Source organism: Diaphorina citri, unplaced genomic scaffold, assembly GCF_000475195.1.
Source record: "Diaphorina citri unplaced genomic scaffold, Diaci psyllid genome assembly version 1.1 scaffold1364, whole genome shotgun sequence".
Taxonomy (NCBI): domain Eukaryota; kingdom Metazoa; phylum Arthropoda; class Insecta; order Hemiptera; family Psyllidae; genus Diaphorina; species Diaphorina citri.
In genome coordinates this window covers 32,928-48,920 of record NW_007378790.1, presented here as the reverse complement: position 1 = coordinate 48,920, position 15,993 = coordinate 32,928, and the positions used below count along the sequence as shown (strand labels likewise).

The 15,993-nt window shown below is 37.0% G+C and overlaps 2 protein-coding genes and 1 long non-coding RNA gene across 3 annotated transcripts; 2 read left to right on the top strand and 1 right to left on the bottom strand.

The window, feature by feature from the left end:
* Positions 1–1,950: 1,950 nt before the first annotated feature.
* LOC103515527 (ethanolamine-phosphate phospho-lyase-like) lies at positions 1,951–10,762 on the bottom strand. Its single transcript, XM_026828201.1, has 9 exons — positions 10,750–10,762; positions 10,235–10,400; positions 9,250–9,389; positions 8,009–8,254; positions 6,925–7,103; positions 6,009–6,052; positions 2,827–3,012; positions 2,265–2,348; positions 1,951–2,155 (listed from the first exon to the last, which is right to left on the bottom strand). The coding sequence occupies exons 1-9, from the start codon at positions 10,760–10,762 to the stop codon at positions 2,071–2,073; spliced, it is 1,143 nt and encodes a 380-aa protein (XP_026684002.1). The 3' UTR covers positions 1,951–2,070.
* A 60-nt stretch (positions 10,763–10,822) lies between these two features.
* Positions 10,823–12,120, top strand: LOC103515526 (ethanolamine-phosphate phospho-lyase-like). The gene is made up of 4 exons (XM_008480462.2): positions 10,823–10,918; positions 11,438–11,485; positions 11,640–11,736; positions 11,991–12,120. Exons 1-4 carry the CDS (start codon positions 10,823–10,825, stop codon positions 12,092–12,094), a joined length of 345 nt encoding a protein of 114 aa, XP_008478684.1. The 3' UTR covers positions 12,095–12,120.
* Positions 12,121–12,446: 326 nt separating this feature from the next.
* Positions 12,447–13,440, top strand: LOC113470054. The gene is made up of 2 exons (XR_003393259.1): positions 12,447–12,530; positions 12,627–13,440. It is a non-coding gene; the product is annotated as an uncharacterized LOC113470054 (long non-coding RNA).
* The last annotated feature ends 2,553 nt before the right edge of the window (positions 13,441–15,993 follow it).

The window sequence follows — 15,993 nt, the reverse complement described above, 5'->3', positions numbered from 1 at the left end:
ATCACTCCTCCTCTTCTTCCCAGCCTTTTCCTATTTAAATAGGGTTGGCGTTTCTTGTCAGTCTATTCCAGGCAGCCCTATTGAAGAGACCTATCACTGATCTCTGTCATTTTTCACAGGTAACGTTCCATGTCCTATAGTATACGGAGCTGTAGTAGACTCAGCATGTCTTGTATGGGAATCTGTATGCGGAGAGAAAGGCGCTTGCAACTTGTACGATACGGATGTTTTCCGTGTATTTTACCATGGTAAGTTCCTTGGAGTCCATCTTCCATATCTTTTACTATGGTAAGTTCCTTGTAGCACAGCTTACGTATGGTGAGTGAAGAGCAGGTTTTATACCCCTGTCAATTCTTCCAACATTGTGAGACCATTTCTATCTCAAGCACACGGAAAGTAAGCAAGCAACACCGCTTTAAGCTAGGATATGCACATGTAGGAATTTAGTTTTACACAAACGTGTGAAGGAAACACAGAATTCAGCTGTTTCTATCAAAGACAGCGGCATAGAGAAAGTTCATTGACCCCGTTACTCAGAAGGGAAATCTTACCCCCGCTTGTCCCTCAGTTACGCCCTGATGTTATTCACCCCAGGTACCTCTCCCTACCCCGCCTCCATAGTACTTCTTATTAGGTCATTGATCTTATTTTGCTTTGCGCTCTTTTTTCGAAATTCCATTTTTCCATCGGGAGAAATGGTCAAAGGTTTACGACCTCGACTGGTGAAACTTCAGGGATGAACACAGATGGTTATTTTATGAGCTCAACTGTTAAACAGAGAAGTTCAAGATGTGTGTTTTACAGTGCTCTTGTAACCCATTTGGGGCTACAAGATGCTTGTTTTAAATATGTATTAGAATAGAATAGAATATACCGATGTGTGTTTTACAGTGCTCTTGTAACCCATTTGGAGCTACAAGATGCTTGTTTTAAATATGTATTAGAATAGAATAGAATATACCTTGTTTATCCTGCCAGAATGAGACTGAAAAGTCCCCTTACTCCGCAGTCTAAATTAATATTTCATAGATAAAGTTTACAAATAAGTATATAAAACCTTGCTTAACTTTAAAAGAAAAGAAAAAAAATTTGGTGATAAATGTGTGAGGGATAGGGGTGTTGAAAATGAAAAAAGAAAATAGTACATTTTCTATTCTATAAGAATGTACAGAACAGTACCTGGTGATAAATGTGTGAGGGATAGGGGTGTTGAAAATGAAAAAAGAAAATAGTACATTTTCTATTCTATACAGAAAAGTGCGTTTTGTCCATTGAACTGGAACTTTACTGGACGCCAGTGGTGATTACAAGAGTCCAATAGCTGCCTTACTGGCCTTGAGTAATCATAACAGATATCATGCAACATAAATGATTATAATGAACACATGCAAAAGTAATATCCTCATTTAATAGAGCTGTAACATTTATCAGGATACGGATAAAATCCGGATATTCGGATTTGATTTCGAATTTCGGATAATTATCCGAATACGGATTTGAATACGGATGTCCGAATATCCGGAGATTTTCTGGATATCGGTCATTCGGATAATTTATAGCTCTATCATTTATCCTTCCAAATAATGAACATAGATATATTAAAGAGAGCATAAATACCTCGAGGACGAACAAAAAGCGTACGCCTCATTTAATAGAGCTGTAACATTTATCAGGATACGGATAAAATCCGGATATTCGGATTTGATTTCGAATTTCGGATAATTATCCGATTACGGATTTGAATACGGATGTCCGAATATCCGGAGATTCTCTGGATATCGGTTATTCGGATAATTTACAGCTCTATCATTTATCCTTCCAAATAATGAACATAGATATATATAACAAAGAGAGCATAAATACCTCGAGGACGAACAAAAAGCGTACGGATTTAAAATCATTTATCCTTCCAAATAATGAACATAGATATATTAAAGAGAGCATAAATACCTCGAGGACGAACAAAAAGCGTACGGATTTAACAGATTTAACACTATCGTACGGGGGATGATTTCAGTACAAATCTAGCGGTCGGATAACTAATGAGATCAAGGGTAGGCATGGACATGCTTAGTCCATGGCATTGTAGCTAGCTGCAGGGCTGGACGCATCACTGTCCCCAGAAGAGTCAGGCCATTGCTGCACTAGAGTGTCACTGGAATTCAACAAATGCAGAGGTCAATTAAGCTGGGTATTAGACAATTCTGAATCCCGGATTTGAGTTCACGACTTGAACGTTTGACACAAAAATAGAGTTTTTTTTTTAGTCCATGGCATTGTAGCTAGCTGCAGGGCTGGACGCATCACTGTCCCCAGAAGAGTCAGGCCATTGCTGCACTAGAGTGTCACTGAAATTCAACAAATGCAGAGGTCAATTAAGCTTGTCATTGTCACGTCAAGTCAATTTGAGTTCACGACTTGAACGTTTGACACAAAAATAGAGTTTTTTTTTTTAAATGTTTTACTAGAGGGAACTGTTTTTTAGAGGTGACTGTCTCTGCCAAGGTCTTGTCGTTCCGAAATCGAAAAGAGAAGAATGGCAGGATAGGAGAAAGCCAGCCGTTCCCAGAATGAACCTTATCTGTTTAGAATAAAGTCCGCCCCGGGCGGAAATCTTACCCTCTAATCTAACTAGGGTGTCTATATTATTCCTACTAACCTAGTCCTTGGTAAACTTGTCGTTCCGAAATCGAAAAGAGAAGAATGGCAGGATAGGAGAAAGCCAGCCGTTCCCAGAATGAACCTTATCTGTTTAGAATAAATTCCGCCCCGGGCGGAAATCTTACCCTCTAATCTAACTAGGGTGTCTGTATTATTCCTACTAACCTAGTCCTTGGTAAGAGAAGATCCATGATGGCAGGTGAAGAGTCCATTTGAAGAGAGGTGAATATTCTATTGAGAGTGGATACAATGAAGAGCACATTCTCCGTAGTCAAGCACATGGCAGGTAGGAACAACAGAACATTGCCATATTCTCCTTCATTGGCAACTATGATTTTAGCCTCCTTCATTCTGAAATTAGCAAGATTTTAATTGATTTGGACCATTTTATTGGAAAACAAGGAGTTTTAGACGACCATCTCTTTCTTATCCCTTTCGTTAGCCTCCTTCATTCTGAAATTAGCAAGATTTTAATTGATTTGGACCATTTTAATGGAAAACAAGGAGTTTTAGACGACCATCTCTTATCCCTTTCGGCTTAGGTCGCTTATGCTGGGTTCAACGAATTCTGAATACCGGATTCGCGACCTCGGGTTGACGAATTCTCGCGAGTTGTGCGTTCTTCACAAAAATGCGTGGCACACTAGCGCCATGGGTTCGAAAATCGACGAGTCCTTTTGGAATTAAGAGCGAATGAACGGTTCGGCCGCTTTTTGAGGCCACCATTTTAAAAAAGCTCAAAAGCCGTTAACTCTAAATTTTGGCCAAAGGCGCTCAAAGATAAGTTCTATATCATTCTTATGTAACCAATGAGTCTATGGCAAATCAATGGGGAATATTATTTATCAGCGTTACATAAAGCTTGGAGCTTGGTTACTATTTTACTTGTTATGTAACAAGTGCCAAGGGAAATAACGCTGTAGGCAATAGAATGATTCTTTTCAAGTAGGTGTTAAAGCGAATAGAAGCAAACCTTCCATTCCCATTCTTTCTAATTATTTAGATAGTATAGGTTTCCTACATACCTACGAGTATATCTATACAAGTAATAAGTAATAGAAAGTAAAATAAAACAAGACACCAAACTATGTGAAGATCCATTCTTTCTAATTATTTAGATAGTATAGGTTTCCTACATACCTACGAGTATATCTATACAAGTAATAAGTAATAGAAAGTAAAATAAGACACCAAAATATGTGAAGATTAATTCCTAAAGGTCTTACCAGGTATTTGCCTGAGGGCTTCATTAATTGATTAGATTTATTTCACTGACTTTGAAATACCTACTGAGGATACTGACATAAATAAACCGTCAAATAATGAAGAATAAAATCCTAATCATAAGTACATAATATGTACCTGGTACCTGCCAATACATATTACTATGGATTTTTAATTGGTCATTTTAGAAATTCTGTACCTGTTTACATATAATCAGTACATATGTTTAAAAAATTTAAAGGGATATCAAGATTGCCTTCCAACCTAAAATCAATAAGTAGGTACACATAAGTAAGGTACACATAAGTAGGCTCTCTCTCTCTCTCTCTCTCTCTCTCCCTCCCTCAAAATAATATTTAAAAAATTTAAAGGGATATCAAGATTGCCTTCCAACCTAAAATCAATAAGTAGGTACACATAAGTAGGCTCTCTCTCTCTCTCTCCCACAGAATAATGCACATGTGTATTATCAGGGCAGGGGTCTTTAATGAATACCAATTAAAAACCTAATACTTAGGAGTAAACAAATTATTTTCATGAACAAGGTCAAAGATAGAGATAAGTTCATATGATAATGCACATACCTACAGTGTTATCAAAAGTAGACAAACAATGTGAAAGCAGAAATACCAAACACCCCAAATTTAATTAAATAAGTACTGTGCCTGTAAAAATACAGTATAGCCCCTACCAGATTTCCCCCTCAGCCTTTCGGAGTGTATCGAATGAAGATCCCTTCCTGGGATTGGTCCAATGGTTACGCTCTGCTTATGAGGGTGCCATGGCTAGCCTACATATATATATAAAAAAAACTTGCATGTTTTTTGTTCCACCAGTTACTCAGCAAAGTTTGGGTTAGTTATGTGATATGTGATATTTAGTAGCAAGATATTGTACCTCTAAGTAATGCATATTTTTTCTTTATTTGATAGTCTCCAAAAGTTCCTACATAAAAGTTGATATGTCCAAAAAAATTCTTGCATGTTTTTTGTTCCACCAGTTACTCAGCAAAGTTTGGGTTAGTTATGTGATATGTGATATTTAGTAGCAAGATATTGTACCTCCAAGTAATGCATATTTTTTCTTTATTAAATTTGATAGTCTCCAAAAGTTCCTACATAAAAGTTGATATGGCTTTAGTCCATTGTCCCCAATCCAAAAAAATCCTTGTGATCGAACTATCTTCAAAGGATTTTGACCAAAATGAAGACGACAAGCACCGCTGAAAATTGAACAGTAGGATGTCAGATGTTTATACTACCGTACTCGGTACCTACTTAAGAAGGTATAAGAAGACAAACATTGGAGTTATCCGAGTTATACATATATAACTAATTGTAATACATTGTTCAACAAAAGGTCATTAATGCTGTCAAATCTCACATAGAGAATTACGTAAAAGTATACGTCATGGCAGGATGTTCAAACTCGCGTGCTCTTACTTACATGGAGTTCACTTTAGCTCTTTGCTCTCGAGGCATAGTTTTCAGTAAACGTCTCATCAATTCATCATGGAATGCGTTGTAAACGTTAAAATTATCAATACGAATCAATTAAGGAAAAAACATTTTATCATTTCATGCATAAACATTCCTTATCACACTATGCAGAATCAGAATGACCAATTCATCATTTTAGGAAAGTAAAAAAGTTCTTTGCCGTTCAAATGATAAATGACAACACTGCCCTTTGCCGCTGTGCATTTCTTCCAAAGAGATTTTTTTTCAACTCTTTGGTTTCTTTCCCTGCCTTGGTGGGAATGGATTCAAAATGGCGTCAGTTCGCCATTTCTCCATTTTTGATGCCGAAACGTACGTTGTGTGAATGTGTGATCAGAAGCTGAAGGAAAAATGTGTTTTTCTAAATTCAAAAGTTCTGTAACTACCATAATTTTTATGTGAATTAGTTGAATAACTCGAGTATTTCATTGTAGTTGTTTCATCATTTGTTATTCGTTTGTTTGTCATGTTATTTTCTTACCCTGTTGGCAGGGCCGAAAGTCCAATCGAGAAGGCAGCGATGCTCGTTGAATAAGGACACATCTTTGTTCTTCAACCTGCCTAGTTATAAGTTATTAACTCGACATGGCTGAATTCAAGATATCTCGTCAGGAAATAATAAGCCTTTGCCGGTTATGTCTCGCTAAAGATCTTGCTTCCATAGACATCTTCGAAACCGGAAGTGAAACGAGACAACTATTTACTAAGATTGTTGCCTGTCTACCCGTCCAGGTAATTCATTTGACCCTGGCTTGTACCTATGTTGAAATACTCTTGTCTTGCGTACCTACTTATCAGGGCCTCTTACACTAGATAAAATTGGATTTCAGAATAATAATCCAAAACACCATTTTTTACTTTTATCCTATAGGAAGGAAAGTAATGTAATCGGGTCAAAATTTCGATGGTCAGATTTTAGTGACGAAACACGTTTTGAGGTCCCTAGAGCCTAAATGCAAAGTTTCAGCCATTGGTCCGTGTGTGTGTGTCTGTGTGTCTGTCTGTAAACAAAATATCTCGAGAATGGTAAGAGCTAGAGACTTGAAATTTGGTATGTAGCTGTCAAATGTGACAAGGATGCGACACGAAACTTTTGGTTAAGACCGGTGCTACGGTTGGCGGCATTTTACCGCTTTTTGGCGGTTTTTGGTGTAATTTAACAATATCTCGGGAACGGTATAAGCTAGAAACTTGAAATTTGGTATGTGGTTCACTAATGTGACAAGGATGCAACACAAAACGTTTGTTTGAGATGGTTGCTGCGCTTGGCGGTATTTTGACCGCTTTTGACAGATTTCGACCGTTTTTTGGCGGTTTTCAGCTATAGCGACAAAACGGTTAGAGATATTGTAAAAGTTAGGGTAAAAGAACACTCAAATAAGCATCATTCAATAGGATAAGGAAAGTCGTGTGATGTTCACACCAGATTTTTTTTTATTGGCATGCTACGACACATACCACATGGGTCTAATGTAACAGTTGTTTGATTGCTAAGAAATAAAATCGGCCGTGAAACACTCATTTTTTATAATAATAATACCCTATTATCATCCAGACAGTTCAGAGATTCGGCTATCTTGCGTGAGGTGATGACTGCTCCTATGGGCATTCCGTTCCCCATGGGTTTGCCCACGGTAATAATATCAGGAACTGCACCTTGTGTTTGAAATGCCCAGAAGTGACTGCCTGACCGCCCCATACCACATTGAATTTCGTCCGCTGCGGGGAGAAAACCAAATCATGAATTCTTTGTAGTAACAGAGAGCTTCTTTATAACTTTAGTGGGTATCACAGCATTACTAAGTGCCTCCTTTAGTATTAATTCTCATCTACTCGCTATCATCAATCGTTTTACATTGACAATGCCGCCACTGGTCGCTACTCGATTTAAGTACCTACTCCTAGCATAGAGCCGAAAAACATCAACACTACCCAATCTGTTCAGGCGCTACGCGATCTCAGTACTTTCCGAACAGACCATGTATTACAGACGACTATCTATTTTAAAGCACATTTACATTGACAATGCCGCCACTGGTCGCTACTCGATTTAAGTACCTACTCCTAGCATAGAGCCGAAAAACATCAACACTACCCAATCCGTTCAGGCGCTACGCGATCTCAGTACTTTCCGAACAGACCATGTATTACAGACAACTATCTATTTTAAAGCACCTTGTTATGGTGCTTATTTATACGGTTCGCATAGGACTACTACTATTATTGTGGTCAAATTCTCAAATTTTATTCATGATTAAAATAAAAAAAAAATCCACACATAGGCTGGAATTGAACTCACGCCCTCCTGTTTATCAGGCAATCGTCTTGACCACTACACCACCGAGGTAAGCCTTACGCGCTACCAAGCCAAGTAATAATACATACTGGTGCTTATTTATACGGTTCGCATAGGACTACTACTATTATTGTGGTCAAATTCTCAAATTTTATTCATGATTAAAATAAAAAAAAATCCACACATAGGCTGGAATTGAACTCACGCCCCCCTATTTATCAGGCAATTGTCTTGACCACTACACCACCGAGGTAAGCCTTACGCGCTACCAAGCCAAGTAACAATACATAACTATAACCACCCTACCAAGGCAAGTACCAATACATACCGATAACCACACCGCCAATCTCATGTATGTAATCGTACATAAGACTCAACCACCCAGGCGGGGGCACCACCGCCCCATGTACCACAAACACCGGCTCGCATATCAGAGTGGCTATATTGTCTCGGTGCGCCTCCATTATGTTGCGCGCGGCTTGCGCATACTTCTGGGCGGCTTGTGGGTCATCGGCGGAAAATTCGCCGCGATATGTGTCGGGAAATGGGATCACGTGAACCCAGGGCTTCTTTTCTGAAACGGGTCAAGTGGAAATTTGGAAGTTTATAATCTCAATCTCGAATTATTTGTGAAGGTGGGCAGCTTCTCTACAACTTTCGTAGGTACCACAGCATTATTAGTTATTAGGTTCTAAGTCAGGATTACATTGAAACGGGGGTCTTTTCTGGCGAAATTCCTGTGTGTGGAGTCCAGTATGTAGGATTATTGCACTAAGGATCAATAACGCACTGTTAGTTTGTCGTCGAACCCCAATCCTTCCAACACTGAGATAGGGCATGGAAAGTGAAGCATTTTTTTTTTATTATTATTTTTTTAATTTCAATTGTGTTAAGCATACATACTTAAATGCTTGTCACAAATGTCGTTTCCGACGGTAAATTGTACCTGCATCAGATCAATAAATGTGACAAACCGCAGTCCATTATTAAGAATACTGGCGTCTAGTTGTCTAATATCATTTTAATTCTGCTGGTTGGTCAGTTTCAATTGGATCTGTAGCTATACAGAAAAGTGCGTTTTGTCCATTGAACTGGAACTTTACTGGACGCCAGTGGTGATTACAAGAGTCCAATAGCTGCCTTACTGGCTCTGAGTAATCATAACAGATATCATGCAACATAAATGATTGTTCGTAGGTACCACAGCATTATTAGTTATTAGGTTCTAAGTCAGGATTACATTGAAACGGGGGTCTTTTCTGGCGAAATTCCTGTGTGCGGAGTCCAGTCTGTAGGATTATTGCACTAAGGATTAATAACGCACTGTTAGTTTGTCGTCGAACCCCAATCCTTCCAACACTGAGATAGGGCACGGAAAGTGAAGTAATTTAAATGCTTGTTACAAATGTCGTTCCCCGATTATTACACCTAGATAAATTTTATGACTTGACTTGGACTCGAACTACCAACCTCCAGATCCAAAGTTCAACGCGTTTACTACTGCACCACTGAGGTTGGTAACTAAAGCAAGTTCATAACATGGCAAGACCCAGGGGAAAATTCACTTACCTGAGGACAGCATGAAGGCTCGTGGACTGATATCGAGGAGAAGGTTTACCGTGCCGTGATAGGCAGCGTCTACTACAACAATGTTTTGCCGTCCCGTGTAGGCCCGGGCTAGTTGTAGGGCTAGGTCGTTAGCCTCTGAACTGTGGACCAATTAAAAGGACTTTATATTTATTTTTTTCTTACTATAGGCTAGGATGAGGATTAAATACTTTAGATAAGACAGTAGGGCATATTTAAAAACATTTGGTATATATGTATTTTTCTAGACATATTTACTTTCTGTACGTTTGTCTCACGAGGGAACTTTACATTGAGAACGTGGATTTGGCGTTACTTTCGTTATACATATGAAACTCCATTTCGTGTTAATACAAGTCGGGTGGTGCTTCGATTTCTTCGCGCGTCTCCCAGGACTTTCCATTTAAAATATGCCCAAACTATTATATATTGTAATGAACACATGCAAAAGTAATATCCTCATTTAATAGAGCTGTAACATTTATCAGGATACGGATAAAATCCGGATATTCGGATGGATTCGGATTTGATTTCGAATTTCGGATAATTATCCGAATACGTATGTCCGAATATCCGGAGATTCTCGGGTCCGAATATCCGGAGATTCTTATCCGTTATTCGGATAATTTACACTATTATATTAAACTAAAGGAATGACAATGGTATGCATACGTAAATAAAATAAGGTAATTCATTACTAGATAATGTTATAGGTATTCTTCCTACACCTACAACCTACAACTCTGGGTCCAACCTCCCTCTGGACTGATCCCGCGGCGGTGGCGATGTTCCTAGATCTAGAAACGGGATTGTGAACAATAACAACACCAACAACAACATAGTCATTAACACCACCTCTGATCAATCTTTGTTTCCTCGATTTACAATTGTTATGATTATGATGAGTACATAAAATTTTATTAATGTAAATAAACATTGATTCAACAGTTTAATCAGAACTACTCACCCCGAGTTAGTGAACAGACACACTTGAAAGTTGTCAGGCAATGTGTTGAGAAGTCTTTGGCAATATTTGACCTGTTCATCGTTATTCACGCTCTCTACACTGCAGGCCGTGAATTTACCCAACTGTTGACAGGCGACGTCTAGAATTTCCTGGTGACAATGACCCACTGGAAGTAGTCAGAGAGAAAATGAAATCAACATTGTGGGAGTAAAGGGACTTTTTAGCTTTTTTTATTAAGAGGTTTGACAGAGGGAACTGCAAGCAAAACAGCTAGACCTTAGCAATTGCTAAGGTCTTATCGTCCCGAAATCAAAGAGAGAAGAAGACAGGATAGGAGAAAGCCAGCCGTTCCGAGAACGAACATTGTCCGGTCAGAATAAAATCCGCCCCCGGCGGGAATCGAACTCGCGGCCAAGCGCTTACGAGGCAGACGCGCTACCAACCAGGCTAACTAGGCTGGCTCTTTTTCAGCCTTATTCTGGCAGTACAAACAGGGCGTATTTTAGTCTCTTTACATTGAATGAGCATAGACTTTTACCATAAAAAAGTAACATTTGAGCATAGACTTTTTCCTTACACTCTACAAATATGAATGAAGTTCATAATAATGAAAGTATGCCCATAGGAGCAGTCATCACCTCACGCAAGATAGCCGAATCTCTGAACTGTCTGGATGATAATAGGGTATTATTATTATAGTTTTGGCACTAAAAACTGACCATCGAAATTTTGACCCGATTACATTACTTTCCTTCCTATAGGATAAGGAAAGTAAAAATGAGTGTTTCACGGCCGATTTTATTTCTTAGCAATCAAACAACTGTTACATTAGACCCATGTGGTATGTGTCGTAGCATGCCCATCCTGTAGTATGCCTCTCATCAGATGGGCGAGAAGAGACCCAATACTTCCCATTTAGGTACTGGGTCAACACGAGAACACCAGAAGGTAACCTACACCTCCTGCTCAGGTTGGACCGAGTCTCATTAATCCCCAAGAAGTTTGTACGATTATCATTTTAAACCAACCATAGTGGTGTGGTGATTAGCACGGTGGACTCTAAATCTGAAGGTTGATGGTTCGAGTCAATCAAGTCTTAAAATTTTGCGTAGCGTATTTAGCAGGGAATGACATTTGTGACAATAATTTATGCTTAACACAACAAAAATTTAAATTACTTTTGTTATTTTCCTCTCATTCTAGTACATGTGTGACCCAGTTACGGCGGTGGTAGGACAAGCCGTTCTCAACATTATGGAGAAAGAACAATGCCAGCTGAATGCTCTCACTATGGGGCGATTACTGGTCGACAGACTCACACAACTGCAGAGGATACACCCTAATATTGGTGAGAGAAAATATAATTTCAAAATACTTATTAGGATAAACTATTTAAAAATGCTACATTATGGAGAAAGAACAATGCCAGCTGAATGCTCTCACTATGGGGCGATTACTGGTCGACAGACTCACACAACTGCAGAGGATACATCCTAATATTGGTGAGAGAAAATATAATTTCAAAATACTTATTAGGATAAACTATTTAAAAATGCTTTTTAGGATAATCTACTTCACAATATTAGTGAGAAAAAATACTTCAAAATATTGGTGAGAGGCAAGATTCTCTTCCATCATTTTTAAGTTGAACTATCAGAAAATTGATTTTAGAATCAAAATCAAATTTTGAAATAATTGTATCGCAGATGGAGAGCCTTAGTGTTTGAAAGTATGAAATTTTTGTGCTATTTCTCAGGTCAGGTACGAGGAATAGGTCTGATGGTAGGCGTGGATATAGTTTGGTGTCAGGAATCTAGACGACCCGCCCCTGAACTGGCGGAAAAAATCTCATACAGGTGAGTTATACTATTTTATTGAAACGCGCCCCAGGGACACTTTTATCTACATAATTTATCGAACCTCTCTGCAAAATTTGAGTGACCTAAGGAAGTGTGAGCGCCTTTGGCCAAAATTTAGAGTTAACGTTAACGGTTTTTGAGCTTTTTTAAAATGGTGGCCTCAAAAAGAGGCCGAACCGTTCATTCGCTCAATTCCAAAAGGACTCGTCGATTTTCTAACCCATGACGCTAGTGTGCCACGCATTTTTGTGAAGAACGCACAACTCGCAAGAATTCGTCAACCCGAGGTCGCGAATCCGGTATACAGAATTCGTTGAACCCAGCATAAGCGACCTAAGCTGAAAGGGATAAGACAGAATTAAAATGATATTAGACAACTAGACGCTAGTATTCTTAATAATGGACTGCGGTTTGTCACATTTATTGATCTGATGCAGGTACCTACAATTCAGAATTAAAATGATATTAGACAACTAGACGCCAGTATTCTTAATAATGGACTGCGGTTTGTCACATTTATTGATCTGATGCAGGTACAATTTACCGTGGTCAGTGTTTTATCCCAATAATAATTATCATTTGGGATTTTTAATTTCTCCAAAGGATATTATTACGTAGGTTTTTGTTTTTGCAATTATGAGGTGCTGTTACCAAGTTAAGCCACTGCATTCTAGTTACCTTTGTTTTAAGGCCTTCCCTTATTAATTTTATTATTCTTACGAGTATGTGCCTTATTTTTATTGTTTTTACTTTTGTTACATATTTACTTATTTACCCTACTAACTTCGTGATAAGGATATCTGTTGTTGTATGTACCTATTGTATTTTTGTGCCATTGGTATTATACAGATTTTTTTTTTTTTTTTTTGTTTTTAATGTAATAAGAAATTCATCTCCTGGTACAGGTACACAACTACACACACAAAATTTCAATATTTTCTTCTTTATTCGAAAGCCAAAATAATCCCACCAGTTAAAAACTTGTTGGCATTTTAGACAAAAACCTAATTTGACACAAATTTGTCACCTTAAACAACCTTAAAGTACAAAACAACTTTTATCGGCAATTGATAGAGTTACCCTCAAGTAGATATTTTACAATGATGCAATGCTATATTATATTTTAATAACCATAATTATGTTGGGCCTTTTTAAGTACCTATTCATCTTACTTGTACATTTATCAATCTTCTATCATTTACATTAGAGAGTTACCGATTTCAAGCGTGCTATTAGGATTATTATATTATAAATATTAATTTTACTATCTTACCTCTTAATCATAAGACTTATTACCGTTGTGTGTTTTTAAATCAAATATAAATATATTATGTATGTTTTACGTTATTTTTCCAAGATGGTTTTTGTTTAATTTTAAATATTTGTTCTTATTACCGTTGTGTGTTTTTAAATCAAATATAAATATATTATGTATGTTTTACGTTATTTTTCCAAGATGGTTTTTGTTTAATTTTAAAGGGAGGAATATTTGTTCGCATGTGTCTATGTTTGTATCCATGTATCCATGGCTTTGTTTACCTGGGATCGCTATTGGAAAACATTTTATCACTCATGGGATACATAACATTGAAATGGGGGTCTTTTCTGACGAAATTCCTGTGTGCGGAGTCCAGTATTTAGAACTATTGCACCCCACTCATGGGATAAGCCCAGAGAGCGAGTAAACCTAGGATTTCTCGGTTAAAGCTCGAATGTAGAAAGGAAAAAAATGTCTCTCTGCTATAACTCTTCTCGGTAATAATACCGCGATATCCTAGGTTTAGCTGCTCTCTTGGATTAACGTAACATGTGTATTATACCATATCCCTCTATAGAGTCCATCTATAGTATTCTAAAGTCATTGTGCCCCAGAACCGCACAGCAACTAATAAATACTGCAAGAAAGAAAACGAAAATCAGCTATTGTTTCCTAAATAAATTAATGTATTAATTTAATTAGACATTTCTATACACTTAAACAAGTACAACAACAATCAAAAAATTGAAATAAATGTATATGAATAACACATGGACTGTACAGGTAAAATGCAGTGAATTGTTTATATGAAAATGAGCTAGTTTTATTGACTTAAAAACATAGGTTGAATGGAAGAGATTACTTTGTGCAATTTTGGCAGTTTTCAGAATTGTTGCAAATATGCAAATGCAGAGTATTAAAGAGAGGTAAATTGGTTGCACACTGATACCAGTGATACCTACACCGATTGAACATTAATTTGCTCGAGCCTGTTGCTAGTCTTTTAGGAAAATCTCAATTCTTGTTGAGATTAATGTATTAATTTAATTAGACATTTCTATACACTTAAACAAGTACAACAACAATCAAAAAATTGAAATAAATGTATATGAATAACACATGGACTGTACAGGTAAAATGCAGTGAATTGTTTATATGAAAATGAGCTAGTTTTATTGACTTAAAAACATAGGTTGAATGGAAGAGATTACTTTGTGCAATTTTGGCAGTTTTCAGAATTGTTGCAAATATGCAAATGCAGAGTATTAAAGAGAGGTAAATTGGTTGCACACTGATACCAGTGATACCTACACCGATTGAACATTAATTTGCTCGAGCCTGTTGCTAGTCTTTTAGGAAAATCTCAATTCTTGTTGAGAGATAGTTAACTTTTCCTAACTTCACTCAACGGACTCGTTCTTGCTTAAACCTTTATTAACTCGGTAGCTATGAGCTACAGGATCTGGGTATTAATTGTTGATCCATTTCATCGTAAATATTATAATTAGTTAAACATTACATAGCTCTATACAATTGAAAGTACACACAATTTAAAATCTGCACATCATTTCCTCCTAGTCATTCACTAATGTCCCTTTTAATTTCAGCTTGGTAAAAAATCTTGTCAGAGACTAGTCTATTGAATCCTAATTTAAAGCTTAAACATTTCAGGCAAAGAGTTTCTATTAACAAAACATAAATATGAATAATATACGAATGATACAAAAAACTTACAAGATAATAAAAAATCTTAAAAAATAAAATAGCTCATAAAATTAATTAATTATTTATATAAAAATTAACAATTGAAGGTCAGGTGTTATCACAGCCTTATAAAAATTTTAAAGAAAAGACTCTTCAACAATGTCTCGTTTCAAGTGTTGTACGCTAGTTCACCATAAAATGTTACTCAGGAAAAAAGGACAGGAGAAATGCTGAACTTTCGTACCACACTAAAACGATTGTTAAGAGTTGTAATAGGTTGGAGGAGTCTAAAAATCTGTATTCCGGTACAAATGCTACGATATGGCTTCCAACCGGGTCCTTTGACAGATCGATCGTTATGTATGTACGCGATGTTTTGCGCGAATTTCAGATCCAAACGAGTGAAATTTGCGCAAATATGACGTACAAACTTAACGATCTATCAAAATATGTACCAGGTTCGAAGATCAAGTTCGTTGACGTGTTGTGGCATGAGTAGCGGGATTTACGATTAGGTAATGAGATTTGAGCTTCTGTGCTGAAACTAAATATTATGGTTTTAGTTTTTGAAATACCGGAAAATATCACTAAAAATCAGAGTATGGTTCAAACTAAAACTAGTAATAAATAAAATTTATGCTACGGGTACATTAGAAAAAATAGTAACCTTCAAAATAAATTAAAATTGAACGAGGAAAAAGTAAAGCTCTGTGAATGAATGACATTGAGTAAAGGAAAGTCATTATAAAAGGACGTTTAAATAGGTATTACGGGATTATTTGTTATCTTGTTAAAACCAGCTACCTACTTATCATTAGAAAACAGATGAAAATATAAAAAGTAGCTGGTACTTGGTATTTTGATATGGTTTTACTTAACTTGAGATCTCTGTTTGTTTGTAATTTGTTTGTTTGGGTCAAATCTTGCAACTAATTTTT